The sequence below is a fragment of the Sciurus vulgaris genome, assembly GCF_902686455.1.
Source record: "Sciurus vulgaris genome assembly, chromosome: 10".
NCBI classification, from domain to species: domain Eukaryota; kingdom Metazoa; phylum Chordata; class Mammalia; order Rodentia; family Sciuridae; genus Sciurus; species Sciurus vulgaris.
The window spans coordinates 75,857,880-75,878,304 of record NC_136470.1 but is presented as its reverse complement, the minus strand read 5'-3'; the positions used below and the strand labels follow the sequence as shown (position 1 = coordinate 75,878,304).

Here is a 20,425-nt window from a genome sequence, read left to right as displayed (position 1 = left end):
ATTAAGAAATAACCTGCTTTAACATGTCTATTCTCAGAATGTTGTATTAAATATAATATTGACTAAATAGTTTTGACGAAAGTGTAATTCTGAAGCACTGTTGACATTTTAGACCAGATAATTGTTATTCTACATTATAAGACATTTAGCAGCATCATTGACCTCTGCCCACTAGGTGCCAGTGGCAAAACGAAAATGTCTTTAGACATTACCAGTATTCCTGGGGGAAATGACTTGAATACTAACTAACCTTAGCTCTGCTGATAACAAGCTTTGTGACTTATGGGAAGTCATTTGAACTTTCTGAATTTCATTTATCCCTCAGAGAGTGAAGAGGTTGATTTGTTGATGATTGACATTTCTTAAGGATCTTTTAGTCTGTAAATCACTGTTACATACCACATGACTCTTAAGGTTTGACAGTCCCAACCACCTAGAACAATCTTAAGTACAGGAATTAAATTCAGAGACCTTTAAACAAGCAAGATAGATGTTTCAGTGAAGGTACAGAAATGCTTCTGGACTTTACTCAGAAGAGAACCTGCCCTTTCTCTGCGGAATCACCACAGTGGCTGGGACTCTGTACACATATCACAAAAACTGGAGGGCCTTCAAGGCCCTCATTGCTTCTCACTACATTGGGGCTTAGGCCGGCATGCTCTCTGCATCACCCCATTTCCACTTTGGCCAAACCAGTTTCACCCCTAAATTTATCTGCAAGTTTCTTGCTAGAAAGGTTCTAGCATTTGAGGGTAATGATGGATTCTGTGTATTTGAGAGCAGTGCCATCGCCTACTATGTGAGCAATGAGGTGCTGAGGGGAAGTCCTCCAGAGGCAGCAGCCCAGGTTGTGCAGTGGATGAGTTTGCAGATAGTGACATAGTGCCCCCTGCTAATACCTGGGTGTTCCCTACACCACAACAAACAGGCCACTGAGAATGCAAAGGAGGTGGTGTGGTGAATTCTGGGGCTGCTAGATGTTGACTTGAAGACAGGGACTTTACTGGTGGGCAAACTAGTGACACTGGCTGATATCCAGTTGTCTGAGCCCTATTGTGGCTCTATGAACAGGTTTTGGAGCCTTCTTTCCAACAGGCCTTTCCCAAGACAAACCACTGGTTCCTCACCTGCATTAACCAGCCCCAGTTCCAGGATGTTTTGGGGGAGGTGAAAGTCTGTGAGAAGATAGTTCAGCTTGATGCTAAGAAGTTTTCAGAGCCAGACGTTAACAGGGACACCCCATGAAAAGAGAAGGACTCATGAGAAAAGAAGAAGGCCCAGGCCAAGTGGAAAGAGGAGAAAAGGGCAGCTGCCCCAGCTGCAGAGGAAGAAATGGATGATTGTGAGCAGGCACTGACTTCTGAGCCCAAGGCCAAGGACCCCTTTGCTCACCTGCCCTAGAGAACCTTTGTGTTGAATGAATTTAAACGCAACTACTCCAAGGAGGACACGCTGTCTGTGGTGCTGCCATAATTTTGGGAGCACTTTGATAAGGATGGCTGGTCCTTGTGGTATGCTGAGTGCTGCTTTCCTGAAGAGCTCACCCGTACCTTCATGAGTTGCAACATCATCACTGGAATGTTTTAGCAATTGGACAAACTGAGGAAGAACACCTTTGCCATTTATTCTTTGGAACCAAGAATAACAACTCCATTTCTGGAGTCTGGGTCTTCTGAGGCCAGAGGCTTGCCTTTCCACTGAGTCTAGGTTGGCAGGTGGACTATAAGTCATATACAACGTGGAAACTGGATCCTGGCAGCAAGGAGACCCAGACACTGGTTCAAGAGTACTTTTCTTGGGAGAGGGCTTCCCAGCATGTGGGCAAAGCCTTCAATCAGGGCAAAATCTTCAAGTGAACATCTCTTGCCATTGGCTAGCTGCCTGCACCGGTTCTTCAGGAAGATGGGGATCATTAAAAAAAACTGAACATTGAAAATAAAAAGAGAAAACCCTCAGGCCTTCTTTAAGAACCTGTCAAATTTTGCCTAAAAGCACAACCCTAATGAACTTACACAGTATCCTAATCTAAAACAGCTTATCACCTTTCCATTTGGTTTCTAAAAGAAGAGAAGCACAAAAATTAAGAAGAGGGCTGGGGTTGTAACTCAGTGGTAGAGTGCTTGCCTAGCATATGTGATGCACTGGGTTCAATTCATATAAATAAAATAAAGGTCCACTGACAACTGAAAAAATACTTTAAAAAAATTAAGAAGAAAAGAATTTTAAAAAGCAGACACTTTAACATACACAGTAGAGTGCAGGCCATATAGCCCATCTGGGAGAGTGCCTGCCTTGCATGCTTGAGGCCCGGGTTCGAGTCCCCAGCACTGTGGGATTGTGGAAATAAAATACACAGTAGATGTTAAACTACAACAGAAAGGAGGAAAGATTTAATGTGTAGGGGCATAGGGGAACTTCAGAGATATTACTAATGTCCCATCATTTTTAAAAGCCACGTATATTACAGATATCCTTTGATATCTAAATGCCATATTTTATAATTCTTAGATATTTAGAAGGAGTGAAGCTCTAAAAGCATAGTAGTCTGACACCAGTAAACCTTATATGCCAAGAATCCTCTGTTTCAGTAATATTTTAAGTGATTACCAAACTATAGAAAAGTACAAAAATTGATGTTCATTGAGAAAATGCTAAGGCATACTAAGTATATATTATTTTCAGAAAAGGGAAATATGCGCAATATAGATATATAGTTTAAATTTTTATTAGAAATGATAAAAATGAAATATACTTAAGTGTTTTACAACATAAAGGGGTAATCTCAGAAAGGGTAATCTTGAGTTTTCTGAAAATTTCTGTATTTTTCTATGTTTCTAGAGCTATGCAATTGTTTCAGAATGTCTTAGAAATTATGATTTGGTGCATATATGTATATACAGTTAACCTTCCATGTTCATGAATTCAACCAAGTAGATATTGAAAATATTAGGGGAAAATTATACCTGTATTGCATATTTACAGACTTTTTTTCTGTCATTATTCCCTAAACAATACAGCATAATAACTATTTACATGCCATTTACATTATATTAGGTATTTTAAGTAATCTAGAGAGGATTTAAAATATATGATGGAGGATCACCAGACAGTGCCTGTAGTACCACCTACTCAGGTGGCTGAAGCAGGAGGATTACTTGAGCCCAAGAGTTTAGAGTCAGCCTGTACAACATAGCCTGGACCCTGTCTCCAAAATAAATAAATAAATTAATTAATTAAATGGAGGTATGAAAGCACTCTACCCCATTTTATATAAGGAATTTTTGAGCTTGAACATCCTGGATTTTGGTATCCACGGGGAGTTGTGAAACCAATTCCCTTTGGATAACAAGGTATAACCATTTATATTATATTTCATTTAACTCCACAAGGCATTAGTGAATGAGATATTATGCCTTCATGTGTTTCTTACAGAGGTACAGATTAATAGAATCATATTGTGGTTAACAGTTCATTATTGAAAGTGTTGACATGCAGTCAGGCATCTTGATTTGGCTTTGCTGTAATAAAACATACAGAACCTGTCCTTAAGGTCCAGACTCTGAAACAAGCATCAAAGCAGACAGATCATGGACATGCTCTTCATAAAACATTTTATTTAATTACCAACAACTGGGGAAATCAAGGCGAAAGTTATATAGGTATTCATTGTACTGCTTTTTCAACTTTTGTGTACAGGTGAATTTTTTTTCAAAAAAAAAAAAAAAAAAGTAGTACTTTTACTTACAGAGGCCAAAAACTAGAAATAACCCAAGATGTCTATCAACAGAAAATGGATTTTTTTTTTTTTTTTTGATGGTGCTGGGGATTGAACCCAGGGCCTTATGCATGTGAGGCAAATACTCTACCAACTGAGCTATATCCCCAGCCTAGAAAAATGGATTTTTAAAAATTGTATGTTCACATGGAATATTACTCAGCAATAAAAAGGAACGCAAAAACATCACAAAACTCACTGACATGATGCTGAGAGGAAAAAAAAAAAAAGCCAAATTAATGAATACATGATTCCCATTTTTCTAAGTTCTAGGATAAGCAAGACTAATTATATTGCTTTTCTTTTGCCTCCATAACAAATTACCAAAAACTTAGAGGTGTAAACAACACAGTTTTTATCTTATATTTTTATGGGTCAGAAGACTAAGACAGTCTCATCAGGGTAAATGAGGATGCTGGTAGGGCTGTGATTTTTGCTGTGGGCTCTGGGTAGGATCCTTTTTCTTGCTTTTTCCAACTTCTAGAGCCTGGTCTCCTTCTCTCGTGGTCCTTTTTCTCTGTCTTCAAGCCAACATTACATCACATTGACCTCTTCTGCTTCCTTCCTGTTTTAAAGATCCTTGCAGTTACACTGGGCTCATACTAATAAACCAGAATAATCTCATTTTAAAATCAGCTGATTAGCTATTTATTTCTATCTGCAACCTCAATTCCTTTTGTCACATGAGGTAACATACAGTTTCCAGGGATTAAGTCATGAACATCTTCAGGGACTATTATTCAGCCTTCCATACGACTTTAAGATTAAAAAAGAGTGATGGTTGTCGCTAAGGAACACTGAGTAACAGAGTGAGGGGAATTAATTGGACAGTGATGTGTGTGGGAACTTTGTGGCAAAGTAGAAGTGTCTTCTGTTATGATAGAGGGTATATACAATGGTGTAATCATTTGTCAAAATTATATAGCTAAGATCTATGCATTTCAATGCATGTAAATTTTATTTTTTAAAAAGTACTATTAAAAATAAAAACAATGGAGGAGACATGGGGAATGGGTGGAGGCATAGAGGAAACAACTGCAGAATGGTAGTATTTTTCAGGTCAGTAAGCAGGTGGGGACTCGTACTACTCTGTTTATTTCTCTTTGGAACTTTATGTATTAAAAACGTTAAAAGAATGCCCATTTATTCTAATAGTTAAATGACTAAGTGCCATGAGAATGTTTATAAGTAAAGTTGTATCTGGCTTAATTCACATTTTAATGGTTTTTTTTTTTTTATTATTATTATTTATTTTATTTATTTTTTGGTACCAGGGAATGAACCCAGAGGAGCTTAACCACTGAGCCACATCCCCAGCCCTTTTTAAAAATTTTATCTTTTTTTTTTTTTTTTTTTGCAGTGTTGGGGATTGAACCCAGAGCCTTATGTTTGCAAGGCAAGCACTCTACCAACTGAGCTATATCCCCAGCCCTAAAATTTTACCTTTTGAGACAGGATGTCATTAAGCTGCTGAGGCTAGCTTTCAGCTTGTAATCCTCCTGCCTTAGCCTCTCAAACTGCTGGGATTATAGGCTTGCACCACTGTACCTAGCATCACAAGTTAATTTTTAAAATATGGAAGTTTGCAGTAACAACTGAAGTTTCTTTTTGACAGCCATGAAGAACTGTATTCAGGTCGCCCTTATGGAGCCCTTGATTCAGGTTTCAATAGTGTGGACAGTGGTGATAAGAGATGGTCAGGGAATGAGGTAAGTGTTTCTTTCCTATATGTCATAACTCCTGATTAAGAGAAAATAAAATGATGAAAGGAAAAGTATCTAAACAGGATTTAGTTTCTTATTACATAACCCAAAAGTCAAGACAAATATCTCACATAGGTCTATCATCCAAAAACAGTTTTCTGTTTCTTTACCATCTTTTTATCATGTGTATTCTCACATGCTTGTACTTTACTGTATCAGTAGTTTCTTACTCTGGAAAGCCAAATAGCAGTTAAGTCAGTAAACCCGAATCCTAAAATTTGAGGAACTGGGATAATCTGGAGCAGAGGTGGTAGAAGAAGTGCTGGAAGGTAGGAAAATAAATAGTATTAAGGAGATGGGATCTTACTGAAGAATATCCACATGCTCAAAATTATATTGTTTTTGTTTTGTTTAATTATCAGTGATATGTTTTCTGCTTTTTTAAATTACTAAGATGTAATATTTTAGCTACACATTGTATTAAATGATCAAATGAGCTTTTGTTATCAGGACTGGTAACAGTTTGTAACATGTTTCATTGAGTCCAAAGCAAAATGAATGTTGACCTCAGCTCATTTATAACTTTTTTGTTTTTTTGGTACCAGGGGCATTTAACCATTGAGTCACGTACCCAGCCCTTATTGTTTTTTATTTTTGAGATGGGGTCTCACTGAGTTACTTAGGGTCTAGCTGAGTTGCTGAGGCTATGTATGTAGATAATTCTATATATGTATATTTATTTATACACTCATAACTACCCTTATTTCTTCTTTTTGGTAATTATGGTAAAATATATTTATCATAAAGTGCTAACCACTTTTTAAAATTTTTTTTAGTTGTTAATGGACCTTTATTTATTTATTTATTTATTTACACGTGCTGAGAATCGAACCCAGTGCCTTACACATGCTAGGCAGGCACTTTACTACAGAGCTACAAACCAGCCCCAAGTTTTAACCATTTTAAAGTGTACATTTCTTTTTCTTTTGGGCACATTCATATTGTCCTACAATAATCTTGTCTATTTCCAAAACTTTTTTGCTTCTTAAGTATAGTTTTTAATTAGTTTATACTGTGCTCATGTAAATATGCTGTCTAAAATTGGAAATGATTTTTTTAATGTTTCTACTATTTTTTTAAGCCTACAGATGAATTTTCAGATCTGCCTCTTCGAGTAGCAGAGATTACTAAAGAACAGAGGCTACGACGTGAAAGCCAATACCAAGAAAATCGCAACAGTTTAGTAGTAACAAATGGTGGAGGTAAACATAATTTCATTGACATCTGAAGTCTTTATGTCATGGTTCATGTATCTGTAACTTCTTCACTTTTTTTGGTGGAGGAAAGGTGGGGTACTATTGATTTAACCCAGGGTCATTTAACCATGAGCTACATCTCCACCCTTTTTTATTTTTTAATTTTGAGATTAAAGGATCTCAATAAATTGATAAGTTGCATAGGGCCTCACAAAATTGCTGAGGCTGACTTCTAATTTGCAATCCTTCTGCCTTAACTGCAGAGCCCTAGGATTAGAGGCATGTGCCACCACGCCCAGCCACAGTCTTCTTTTAAAGTACCTTTCACCCTTTGTAAGATTCTCCTTTTTGAGTTGGGGATGTAGCTGAGTAGTAGAGCATTTGCCTTACATGTGTGAGGCCTGGGATTTAATCCCCATCACCACCAAAAAAATTCCCTTTTTAAGGGATTATTTGATCTCTTTCAGAATTCAGTGCTTTTCTTTATTTTTGTCTTTTATTTCATCTGAAATAATGATTTTCAAGGACTTTTGAATCTACTTTTCTTATTCCAGCATTTAAAACAATGTAGATTTTATAGAGTAAGCAGGTCTCTTTCTGCTTCCTTGTACTTCTGAAGCAGACTTGAAATCTTGTAATCATTTTATATTGCTTTAGTTTGAGTAACAAAATCCTGATGTTTAAATTTTGAGGCCATGTATAAAGGAAAAAAATGACTTTGATTTCCCATGTATTGTCAGAGAAGAGCTTTCATCGCTCAATGTTGATTTCAATTAAGAGGTTTGCCGTCTTTACCTCACCATTTTGATATTCTTTATTCTGGTCACTTAAGGTTCCATTCACATTTCAGTAGTTTCAGTTTTCCTATAAATTTTGCTCTTATATGAGATATTGTTCCCTTCAGTTCATTTGATACTTAAAATAATTTGTAGATCTTTTTTTCAGTATGATAGCCATTAGCCCTGTGTAGTTATCGAGCATTTGAAATGTACCAAAAATACTGAATAGAGATGTACTATAAATAAAAAATATACATCAGATTTTGAAGACTTTCTATGAGAAAAATATATGAAATAATACTATCTTATATCAACTGTCAAAATAACATTTAGATATCAGGCAAAATTAAAGTGTTAAAATTAACAACTTTTCTTTTTGTATTTGTTCTAATTAGTTATACATGACAGTAGAATGCATTTTGACACATCATACATAAATGGAGTATAACATCTCTTTCTTCTGTAGTACATGATGTAGAATCACACCAGTTGTGTAATCATACACATACATACGATAATAATGTCCAGTTCATTCTACTATCCTTCCTGTCTCTATACTCCCTCTCCTCTCCCCTCCCCTCTGCCTAATCCAAAGTACCCCTATTTTCCCTGGGCACTCCCCTTATTGTGAATTAGTATCCATATATCAGAGAAAACATTTGCCCTTTGGTTTTGGGGCATTGGCTTATTTTGCTTAGCATGATATTCTCCAGCTTCATCCATTTACTGGCAAATGCCATAATTTCATTCTTTAAGGCTAATATTCCATTGTATATATACCACATTTTCTTTACCCATTTATCTATTGAAGGGCACCATAGTTTGGTTCCATAGTTTGGCTATTATGAATTGAGCTACTATGAACATTGATATGGCTGCGACACTGTAGTATGCTGATTTTAGGTCCTTTGGGTATAAACTGAGGAGTTTAATAGCTGAATCAAATGGTGGTTCTATTCCAGGTTTTCTGCGGTCTTTCCATACTGCTTTCCATAATGGTTGCGCCAGTTTGCATTCCTACCAGCAGTGTATGAGCATACCTTTTTCCCCACATCCTCACCAACTCTAATGATTGCTTATATTCTTGATAATTGCCATTCTGACTGGAATGAGATGAAATTTTAGAGTAGTTTTGATTTGCATTTCTCTAATTGCTAGAGATGTGAACAATTTTTCATGTATTTGTTGACCATTCGTATTTCTTCTTCTGTGAAGTGTCTCTTCAGTTCCTTAGCCCATTTATTGATTGGGTTATTTGTTTTTTGGTGTTGAGTTTTTTGAGTTCTTTATATATCCTGGAGATCAATATATCACTTTTTTTATTTTTTTTTTTTTTAACATGGCTACTAGAAAATTTAAAATTACCTCTGTGGTTCACTTCCCTGGCTTTCATTCTTTTTCTCTTTGACCACGCTGGTCTAGCTAGTATGAAGAAGGGATGTTGCTTTCTTGGGAAATGGTCATAATATAAACTATTTACTCAAACAAATTGTTGTACACTGAAAGAAAAGCATTAATAACTTAAAACTCATTTTAATATTAATTTCAGTTACAGAATTATTTAGAAATAATTGATCCAGAAAACTAAATTAAGAAATAGGCTTCTCCAAATTATCTATTCCCAGTAACTGCAACTTTTAGGTAGTCCATGGAACATTATTAAATAATGGTTGAGGTTTAATATATTTCTGGAGATACCATCTTAACAACCAAGTTTTTATTAGTGTGCCATTTTAACTAGTGGTTAAAAGTAATTAGTTTTAAACTTAAAAAAAATAGGACATCCCAAAACTTACAAGATGAAACAATTATGTGACTGGTATGTCTTATTTATATTCTTTTCTTTTCCCTAAAGCATCTTGAGAAGAAAAATTCCTTACATGATTCCCTTTCATTCACAAATTGCTGCAAAATATCTGCAACATTGACCTCTAGCAAATAATTTTCTAAATAGGAAAATCTTTGTTCTGATTTTTTTTTTTTTAAAGTCTGACAACAGTTTCAGGAAGGGAAATAGTCAATAACTTTCTTTCTTGCCAAGTCCAGTTTCTTCCTACTCTTTTTCTTTTTTATAGCTTTTTAAACTTTCTTTTGAGTTAACTACGTTCGGTTTTCTGCTTCCCAGTTCCCCAGGAGATATTAAGCCCCAAACTAAAGCATTAAAAGAAGGAACACTCTTCCATCTCTAAAAATTAATCTGCTGGGGAGGGGGGGAAAGGAAAGATAATGGAATGAGACATATACATCGTTACCCTATGTACATGTATGATTATATAAGCGGTGTGACTCTAATGCTGTATTTATTCCATAAACTCAAACTATCTTATTTAAAACACTGAGGTGCTGTCCAAAAAAAAAAAGAAGAAGAAAAAGGAAGAAAAGAAATATTGAAGGTCTGCATTTCAACAATTACTATCAGTTATTCATTTTTTGAGTAAATTAGGACTAAGATTTTCAGGAGACTGTTTTTGTGAGTGGCCATGGAATAAATAATCAAGGCTTATGTAAATTATCCTTATCAGTCCTTCCACTTTCAGAATAGAAAATGTTGGGGGGGAAGAAGATATAATTTAAGTAAATGTCTTTTATCAGCTGTCTTACTTGGAATATTTTTTGTGGTGTATGCAGTGGAACATGATCTGGATCAAATTGACTACATTGACAGCTGTACTGCAGAGGAAGAAGAGGACGAGGTGAAACGGCCCAAGGGCCCGGACTCAGACAGCCTCAGTTCACAGTTTATGGCATATATTGAACAACGGCGAATCTCTCATGAGGTAGTACTTATTACTCTCCTCTAGTAAGAATAATTCAAGATAGTACAAGTTTCTGTCATATCACTGATTTGTTTAGCCCTAATTATTGTATAATGTTTACTTCTGATTTTAGTCCTAAACTTTTCAGATTTATTCAGGAAATCAGACAGTGGTCTTAAGTAGGAATTAGGTTATTTTTCAAGTAAGACAGATTTTATAATCTTGAAGAAGGAATAAAAGGATTCCTAAGAATAGCCTAAGACCTTTGAAGAAAATGCAGAGGAATGTGATGCTTTCAGTTGTTGTGTTTTGGATTTCTAGTGGGTCTTTGTTTTGTTTTTTGCTTTCTATTGTTGTTTAGGAATTACACCACAGGTCTGGGGTTGTAGCTCAGTGGTAGAGCGCTTGCCTAGCATGTGTGAGGCACGGGGTCTGATCCTCAGCACCACATGTAAATAAATAAAGAAAATGAAGGTATTGTGTCCATCAACAACTAATAAAAAGATATTTAAAAAAAAAGATTTTTAAAAAATAGTATTATACCACAAAGTTAATTTCAAGTGACGTACACCTTACCCATAGAATTTTTATTATAAACTTAACTATATTGGAGCTTTTTATCTTAGGCTAACATAATATAAATTGTTTGCTATTAAAATTCTTGGGTGTCTCTTATAGTGGAACATTGAATTGCCTTAGAAAACAAATGAGCATTCAGCCCACTGCAGAATCTTTGCCAGTTCCCCAAGGGTCTCAAGTAGAATAGCATTCTTCAGTGTATCTAGTCAGCATAATAAAATGGCTTCATTTTGGTGAATGTGATGTCGATGTCTGGAGTTCATCCCAGGCTCTGAGCCTGGGTTATTTGGGAAACACTTGGGGCCTTTCTGGAGAATGATGTATTTAGCCTTTTAGAAATACTTTAAACACTTCAAGTGAGACATGTTGTAGAGTGATATTCTCATCCTTAGAAAGAATCCTTTGGTTTTCCTATTTGAAGGCTTTTGAACACAATATTTTTTGTTGTTTAGCGAACACTCTTATATTTAAAGTTGAATAAAGTTACATAAGTCAAATCCAGTAACCCAGAGATAGCCAAGAGACCAGGTGATTGATGACTGCTTGTGATTTAGGTGGTTAGCATCTCTGCTGGAGCAAAAACCTACTTTGCAATAAAATTAAAATTAATAGTGCCACAATCTTTAAAGAAATTCTTTTTCTTTTCTTGTGATCTTCCTGTTTGATCACAGTATGGTTAGACTACATAAATATCTCCACAAAAACTGAAAATACTTATTACACTACTCTGAAAAATTGTGCTATTTCTTTAATCCATTTTATTGGTTCTTTGTAATTGGTTTTAAATTCTAGTCACTTACTGTACATGATAGTTTTTATGGTTCTATATCATAAGGCTGTTTATGACTTGTTTCATAAAGCTTTCTAAAATTTGATGATCTATATGATGAAGTATTTATTTTAGATGGTTTAACAACCAGTGAAGAAATACCTTTTTGTATTCTTCTATACAATATTTTTTAAAAGATTGCTTAAAAAATTAAGCTATTTGAGATGTTAAAACATTCTGCTATTATCTAATTTTATTAAAATTCCTCTCACATACGTAGATCACCCCTGCCTGAACACGGTATGACTTATACTTACTTTTTAAATTAGACCAATGTCACATTCATTCTGTAATGGAAATTTAATGAACCTCTTACAGTAATTTTAGATAACTGCAATATCATAAAACCAGGGTGGTAAGTCACTGATACTGCATCCTCCAAAATTTGCTTATTAAAAAATGACATAGTCGGCCAGCTTAATGGTGCATACCTGTAGTCCCAGTGACTCAGGACACTGAGATGAGAGGATCACAAGTTCAGTCCTAGCCTCGGGAACTTAGCAAAGCCCTCAGCAATTTAGTGAGACCCTGTCCGAAAGTAAAAAGACTAGGGCTGTAGCTCAGAGGTAAAGCATCCCTGAGTTCAATCCCCAGTTAACGCCTCCCAAAAAATGATGTAGTCATAAAATCAGAATAATTAGTCTCTTATCAGGGTTCCAGAATTATAACTCATTCTATAAGATCCTTATTCCCTAACATTAAGGCAGTCACCTTTTAGCCCTTTGGAGTAACTTACCAAAAAGTATTTTCTAGTTATGTGTGATATACCTATTTCATGGAGGTAGACTATAAGTAGTTTGACATTTGATTTTTAGTTATCCTTTTTGGAGAAGTTGTTTTCTTAGTTTTCCCTCTAAGAATACCCCTTTTGATGATTATTTTTGGTGTTGACACAAGAGTGTATTGCTTCTATAGATTCTCATTCAACATACTATATACTTTAAACCTCTTGCCTTATTTTATTTTTCAGTGTATGATCCAGCTTAATTTTCCTTAGTAATGCTTTTTGAAAATGACCTGTACCTTTCAAATGAGTTCAATTGCCACTATTTATCTTTTAATTAATATTGTATTTTTATCATAAACAGAATTTACTTTTTGTTTTATCTTGAATTATACCAACATCCCCAGGCTATTTGTAAAATTAAGATAAGAGACAGTTGCAGTGGTGAAAAAGTAAAGAAGCATTCTGCACAAAGAATTTCCTATGACTACAAATGTTTTTCAAGAGAAACTCAGTTAATGTTGGGGTTGGGTAGGTAGAAATTTCTGTTCTGGCTGCGCTTGGTGGCTCACGCTTGTAATCCCAACAACTTGGGAGGCTGAGGCAGAAGGATCTCAAGTTCAAAGCCAGCCTCAGGAGCACTTAGCAACTCCATGAGACCCTGTCTCTAAATAAAACATATTTTTTAAAAAGAGCTGGGGATGTCACTCAGTTGTTAAGCACCCCTGGTTTCAATCCCTGGTACCAAAAAAAAAAGAGAAAGAAATTTTTGTCCTAGATGGAAGCTTGTATTATATGACCTTTAAAATTTGTTCTTATCATTCAGAAAATATTAGTGGTTTTGGTCATTATAATTTATATAATATAGCAAGAAGGAATTTAAAAAAATTTTTTTAGATGTTGATAGACATTTATTTATTTGTATTTGGTACTGAGAATTGAACCCAGTGCCTCACACATGCTAGGCAAGTGCTCTGCCACTGAGCCACAACCCCAGTCTGGAAATCTTTTTTAAATAAAATGTATAAGGGGTGGAGGGAAGGAAAAATAATAGACTGAGACAAACATCATTACCCTATGTAAATGTATGATTACACAAATGGTGTGACTACTTCATGTACAACCACAGAAACGAAAGTTGTACCCCATTTGTGTACAATGAATCAAAATAAAAAATATAAATAAATAAAGTATATATTATGAATATTTTATTAAATAATATGTAAATAGTCTATAGTGCTTTCAAAAAGTCTACATTTGAAGATTCTATTGAAATTATTTTTAGTGTAATTCACAAATCCCTGACTGTTAAGTTGAATGTGAATGATGTAATTACTGTATTCTGGATACATGTTAAATTGATTTATTTATCCTTTTTTGGTTTAGGGTTCACCAGTAAAGCCAATAGCCATTAGGGAGTTTCAAAAAACAGAAGACATGAGAAGATATTCACATCAAAACAGGTTTGAAAAAGCAATTCTATTTACTTCTTTCTGTCTTAAAACTCAGTGATAAGAGTGAAGTGGTTTTGGTTTTTGTATAGATGCGTGTTTAATGAAGATGTTTAGATACAATGTGCTTTAGACAGTGAGCTTCTGTGCTTATGCTGTAAAAAGGTAAAATTGATTTATTGATTCTAAAATCAGATCACCTGAGCTATAACCAATATAAGTAATTAATTTGAAGGTACTTAATAACTTTGAGATTATTGTGTTATAATGTGTGGATTCATGCATAAATAGGGCTTAAAGATTTTTGAAAGTCTTTGATTTTTTAAAAATTTTTTTAGTTGTAGATGGATACATCTTTATTTTATTTATTCATTTTATGTGGTGCTGAGGATCGAACCCAGTGACTTACATGTATGAGGCAAGCGCTCTACCACTGAGCCATAATCCCAGCCCTGATTTTTTTTTTTTAACTTAAAATTTTGATTAGATAACAGGGATAGATATGATATGTATTCTTTTTTTAAAATTTTTTTTTAGTTGTCAGTGGACCTTTATTTATATGTAGTGCTGAGAATTGAACCCAGTGCCTCACACATCCTAGGCAAGTGCTCTACCACTGAGCCACAACCCCAGCCTCCATAATTACTTCTTAATTGGATATTTCAAATCTCTGAAGTCTAATGTAGTCCTTGAATAAGAACTCCACACTTTATCCCAGTTACCAGTTAAACTCTAAGATCAATACATACTTCATTTGTTTATGTAGCAGATGTTTGTTAAATATCTACTACATGCCAGGAAATTTTCTGGGTGTGGGGATTTATTTATGAACATCAGTCACAGTTACCTCCTAGAGCTTACATTCAAATGTAATAATGAATAAAAACCTAGAAAGACACAGTCACCTCAAAATGCCTGACAACTCACAAGACGTGTGTTACTTGGATAATATGTTTACTAAAAGAATTTGTCTCAGCAGTGTCAGCCTCAAAGACTCAAAGGGATTCAGTCAGTTAACCAATTGCTACTTCCCACTGGTAATCCTAGCTCTCTGCTAGTGAACTGACAAAGAAAGTTGCTTACTTCTTTTTCTCTCTAAATTCCCTTCCTTTCCCCTCATCCACCAAGCTCTTCCTCCCCTTCACCCCACCCCCACCCTACCTCCTGGGGTTAGATACATTAAATAGAAAGTGTGATAAATTGGTGAGTGTTTTATAGTTATTTGCAAGATAAATTACATAACCTTGAATTTGAAACTAACAAAATTATCATTTTTTTAAAGTCTCAAAACATCATTTTAAAAAGTGCTCAGTTGGTAGAGTGCTTGTCTTACATGCACAAGGCCCTGGGTTCAATCCCCAGCACCACAAAAAAAAAAAAAAAAAAAAAAGGAGAGAGAGAGAGAAATTGCATATAATTTGAATAACATTTTAGCTTAGGAGAGATGCTAGTAATGGGCTGGGTCCTGTAAAATTCATTAACTTCTCTAAGAAGCAATATTGAACTAAAGAACATTTGGGTAAAGCCTGGAAGTTTTTTGTCTCATGTTTTCTTAAAGGTAGAAAAGCTACTCACATTAATTGATTTTACAAAGACAGCAATTCAAAGTCTGCCTTACAAAGTTTGGATTTACTCAGCTCAAGTTACAAGATTTAAAATATATGCATATATTTTACTTGCATTTTTGTTCCTTATGTGCCAATATTCCATTCTTTTGGGAGACAGTACCAGTGCCATTCATTCATCGAGCACTTATTTATTGAGCACTACAAATGGTTCTGACTCTGTTCTAGGTGCCTGATATTTTAGAGTTTACCTTTTAGTACAGGTATACTTATATATTATAAGTACATGTCTGGCCTTTCTAAGCACTATAAAGAAAAATAAAAAGGAGTCAAAGAGATAGTAGTGTCAAGGTGAGAGGAGAGTGAAGGTAATATATTATGAGGTGATGATAGAAACCTGACACTGTCATGAAACAAGCACCATGGCTATCAAGGGTAGAAACTTCTAGGCAAGATGCTGAGGCAGGCACATACTTGGTATATTTAGGAAATACCAAGAAAGCTGGGCCTGATAGCAAACGCCCATAATCCCAGCGCCTCAGGAGGCTGAGGCAGGAGGATCTCAAGTTCAAAGCCAGCCTCAGCAAAAGTGAGGCACTAAGCAACTCAGTGAGACTCTGTCTCTAAATAAAATACAAAATAGGGCTTAGGGTGTGATTCCGTGGTAGAGTGAGTGCTCCTGAGTTCAATCCCCGGTATATACACACACACACACACACACACACACACACACACACGCACACACACACACACACACACACACGCACACGGTATAACAGTGCTAAATTTAGAGTACATAAACATTCTTAGGATAGGTTTGTTTGGTCCTTTCTGTGTTTTGTTCTAGTTCATCTACAGATGGCCAATAGAAGCCACAGGAAATTTTAGCAATGAAATTAGTAATCTAGAGACAAAGCTAGCTAATTCCTGTTATTATAAATATGTAATTATTAGAATATACTTTTATGGTCTGTGTGTACATGCAGTATCTTACTTAATCCTCATAGCATCTTACTGAGGTATACATAATTATCCTCATTTTTTATAAATGAGAAAGTTGAGGCCTAAGGAAGTTTAATAACTTTAATTGAATTAGGCCAAATCTTGGGGACTGGTCTGGGTTTGTGTGGATGTCAGATTATTCCATAGCAAGTATTAGGCAATGCAAAGCATACACATGAGCTAAGGGGGCTTCCCATTGCCTTTGTTATTTTATCAGGGGGGTCAGTTTCTTAGGCATGAGTCCAGGCAGCCTAGGCAAACTAAGATGTCCACCTGTCCAATGAGCAGGCAATTATGGGCTTACAACCAGTTGTACCACCAGCTCCATTAGTGCTGAAGAACAGCTACTACAGTACACTACTTCTCCCACTCAGCAACTTCCATTAAAAAAAAAAGAATATTGTGAATACCTCAAAGTTTTGGCACGAGTATTTTTTTAAAAAGTGGTAAAAGAACAATAATAATGTAGCTTTAAGCTTTAGTTCATGTGTGTGTGTACTTTTTTTTTTGTTTGTTTGTTTTTGGGTACCAAGTGCACTTGACCTCTGAGCCACAGCTCTGTTTTGTCTTTTATTTAGAGAGAGGGTCCCATTGAGTTGCTTACTTCCTCCCTTTTGCCGAGGCTGGCTTTGAACTCAAGATCCTCCTGCTTTAGTCTCCCAAGCCTCTGGGAGTACAGGCGTGTGCCAAGCACCTGGCAGTACTTGTTCTTTTTAAGCATCAAATAGTACTTCATCTTTTTCTTAAGAATAAAAATCAACAGACCCTTTATCAGTTGAAAATAAGAGCAGGAATGCTTTTCAAGTACAGTTACCAGGTTTTGTAGTATTCAAGATTTCTGTTGATAAAATGGCTTTGTTTATAAAAGGATCTCAATTTACATGGATCTTGTTTCAAACATAGTAGGAAAGAAGATAGTAGTCATATATGTCATAAAAAAATGATACCATTTGAAAAGTGATCCCAACTAACTGTATGTCAGTATTGTCTGACACCAACAGTTGTCAGCTAGCTATATTACAATCAGCGATATCATCACATGAAATGTGAGTTGGGGACATCAAGTATTACTATGGTTAAATTTAATAACTTAGGCTCAAGTTTACAAAATGCAGTTACTCTTTCAGTACTGCCTAAACAGCTTGCCTACTGAATAACAGAAAGATACAATAATAATAAACATTTCACTTATCCCTTAGATATCTGTGTGTCTTGATATCAAAGAATTTTTTCCCTTTCTTTTTTGGATCAGGGTTCCAATTGAGCCATCTTCTCTCTTGTCACTATCATCAAGTCACAATCAGGTAATTACTAGCAGATTTATTTATTTTCGCTGTTTCAACTTGATTTTAAAAAAATAAGATGGTTTTCTGAGTACTTAAGTTGCCATTAAAGTAACTGACTCTGATAGCACATTGGACTTCCAGCCAAATCTGCAATGACCATTAAATTGCCATTAATTACCAGATATTTATACATTCTACTACTTGTCTTCTTGATCAGATTATACAGCATGCATATGGTATTTTCTGTTTTCAGACACCAGAGAGAAAATGAATCTTTACCTACAACAATAGCTTTATAGTAGGTATAGGAATAGTGCAAAGACAGAAAAGGTTAGCAATAAACACATTGAAAAAAAATGCTAGATGACTGCAAGGTTACTTGGGTTAACATTAATTGCCTGTATTAATAGGGAATTTTGATAAGTTGATTCTTATCCCCACTTGCATGATACCTTTGTTGCAGCTGTCACATACAGATGTGGAACTTCATCGGAGAAGAGAACAATTAGTAGAGCGCGCTAGGAGAGAAGCGCAGCTTGCTGCCCTGCAGTATGAGGAGGAGAAAATAAGGACTAAGCAGATTCAGAGAGATGCTGTCCTGGACTTTGTCAAGGTGAGTCATTTGAATTCATTGATACTCTTAAAGTTTCTTGGAAGTAAGTGCTTATTTGTTCTGTGAAGACTGTCAGTTTTTTTCTTTTATGTATTTATTTATTTATTTATTTTTATAACTGTAGATGAACAGAATGCCTTTATTTTTATGTGCTGCTAAGGATTGAACCCAGTGCCTTACATGTGCTAGGCAAGCGCTCTGCCACTGAGTGACAGCCCTAGCTCTGTCAGTTCTTATTGTCTTAATTAAAACATCAAGGGGCTGAGGTTGCGGCTCAGTAGTAGAGTGTTTGCCTCGAATGTGTGAGGCACTGGGTTCAATTCTCATTACTGCATATATAAATAAATGAATAAAATAAAGGTCCATCAACAACTAAAAAAAATATATATATATATATAAATAAATATTTTTTCTCTTATTGTAAGGAATCTTGACTACATAGAGTGACTGTCTCCCCTACTAGTGAGTAATTGTAAGACAATGGAAGTGATTTATCTTGCTTTTTAATAATAATTGCTTCCTCTTAATTAGCACACTATTGGACATATCACTTTACTATAAAACTGCCTTTCTGTGATCTCTAAAGTCATCTTAGTAAAGATCATCAAGATCATGAAAGTGAAAGTGCTGGATGAACCATAAAAGTGCCACGCAAGCATGAACTATTATTGTCTAAACCTCTTTCCTACTTCTTCAATCTAGTAAATATAGCAAAAATTTGGTAGACTCAAGGCTTCATCCTTTATAATCATCTTTTTAAAAATTTAATTATTTAATATATTTCTGTGTGGTGCTAAAGGATTGAACCCAGTGCTTCACACATACTAGGCAGGCACTTTGCCACTGAGCTACAGCCCCAGCCTTTTAAAATCATCTGTGATTCTTTCTTTCCCTTTTCCTCTGAACTCACTCAGTTAACCCCTGTTACTCAGTTAACCCCAGTTACTGTTTCTTTTCTTAATATTTTGTAGCCTCTATTGTAGCATCTGAATTTTGATCATATTTTGCTTGTGTGATTTATCTTTTTATTCTGAAATTGCTTTTTAATTTTTCTTCATATTTGTTTGTAATTTTGTAGGCTTAATATATGTCTCCCCCATTTTTCTGCAAACTCGATGAAGATAAGAACCATGTCTTTTTTACTTAACTGCCATATCCTTAAAACTTTGCAGTTCTGAACCCAGAGCAAAGTTCAATAGTTATTCATTAAATAAATGAATCACTCGTATCTTCTAAAAGTTTTCTTTCCTTTGTTTGATAAGTTTAACTGAAGACCACCTTTTTAAGTACTGTGCTATTTCACTGTTTAACATAATCTTGCTCCCCCCCCATATAACAAACCCATAATGACAATCTTTAGCTCTTTTCTCACCTGATTCTTCTTTATCTAACAAGTTCCAGTGCCTAATATTTGCTGTCAAAATTAAGGCAGGGTTGCACATGCCTGTTATCCCAGTGGCTAGGGAGGCTGAGACAGGAGGATCACAAGTTCAAAGCCAGCCTCAGCAACATAGCAAGGCCCTAAGCAACTTAGTGAGACCTTGTCTCTAAGTAAAATATAAAAAGGTCTGAGGATGAGTCTCAGTGGTTGAGTGCCCCTGCATACAAAAAAAAAAAAAAAAAAAAAAAAATTTAAGGCAGATAGTTTGAGCCATGGCAAAAAAATAAAATAAAATGAATATTCTTCCAAATAGAACTTTATAGAGCTCTGAAAAGTTACTTCAACCAATTGTATCATCTCTCAATCCTTCTTTCCCTTCTATCTACCCTGAGATGTTTTGTCTTTTTGTGCCTTTTCCTTACCTCTAAAAATGTATTTAGCTAAAACTGTTGTGCTCTTGACCATTTTATGATGATATCCTTTACCTTCTATCATTATATTTTTGCCCAAGCTATTACCCACACAGTTTCTCCTAATTTGTTGAGCCACTTCTCTTTCCCTTAAGTCCCTACTTGATTTATTACCAAATAAAGACTTATTAATATAGTCCTTTAAAGTCTAAACAAAATTCTTTATTGAGATATTTAATCTTTATAATGGAGAAGATGGGATTATTCATCATGTTTCACAGACAAGGAGTCTGCAGGTCTAGGGAAGTTAAGTAAT

General features: G+C 35.3%; 1 protein-coding gene and 1 pseudogene across 11 annotated transcripts in view; both read left to right on the top strand.

The window, feature by feature from the left end:
• Positions 1-20,425, top strand: part of LRCH3 (leucine rich repeats and calponin homology domain containing 3) — a 120,063-nt gene that overhangs the window by 56,036 nt on the left and 43,602 nt on the right. For all 10 annotated transcript variants that reach the window (XM_079156185.1, XM_079156183.1, XM_079156179.1 and 7 more), the window contains exons 7-12: positions 5,391-5,484; positions 6,620-6,740; positions 10,142-10,290; positions 13,788-13,864; positions 17,672-17,723; positions 18,169-18,318. In XM_079156185.1, coding sequence (XP_079012311.1) covers positions 5,391-5,484; positions 6,620-6,740; positions 10,142-10,290; positions 13,788-13,864; positions 17,672-17,723; positions 18,169-18,318 — 643 coding nt within the window. The remainder of the gene's footprint in view (positions 1-5,390; positions 5,485-6,619; positions 6,741-10,141; positions 10,291-13,787; positions 13,865-17,671; positions 17,724-18,168; positions 18,319-20,425) is intronic.
• Positions 656-2,033, top strand: LOC306670404 (elongation factor 1-gamma-like; annotated as a pseudogene). Its single transcript has 2 exons — positions 656-863; positions 1,049-2,033. The product of its transcript is annotated as an elongation factor 1-gamma-like (transcript).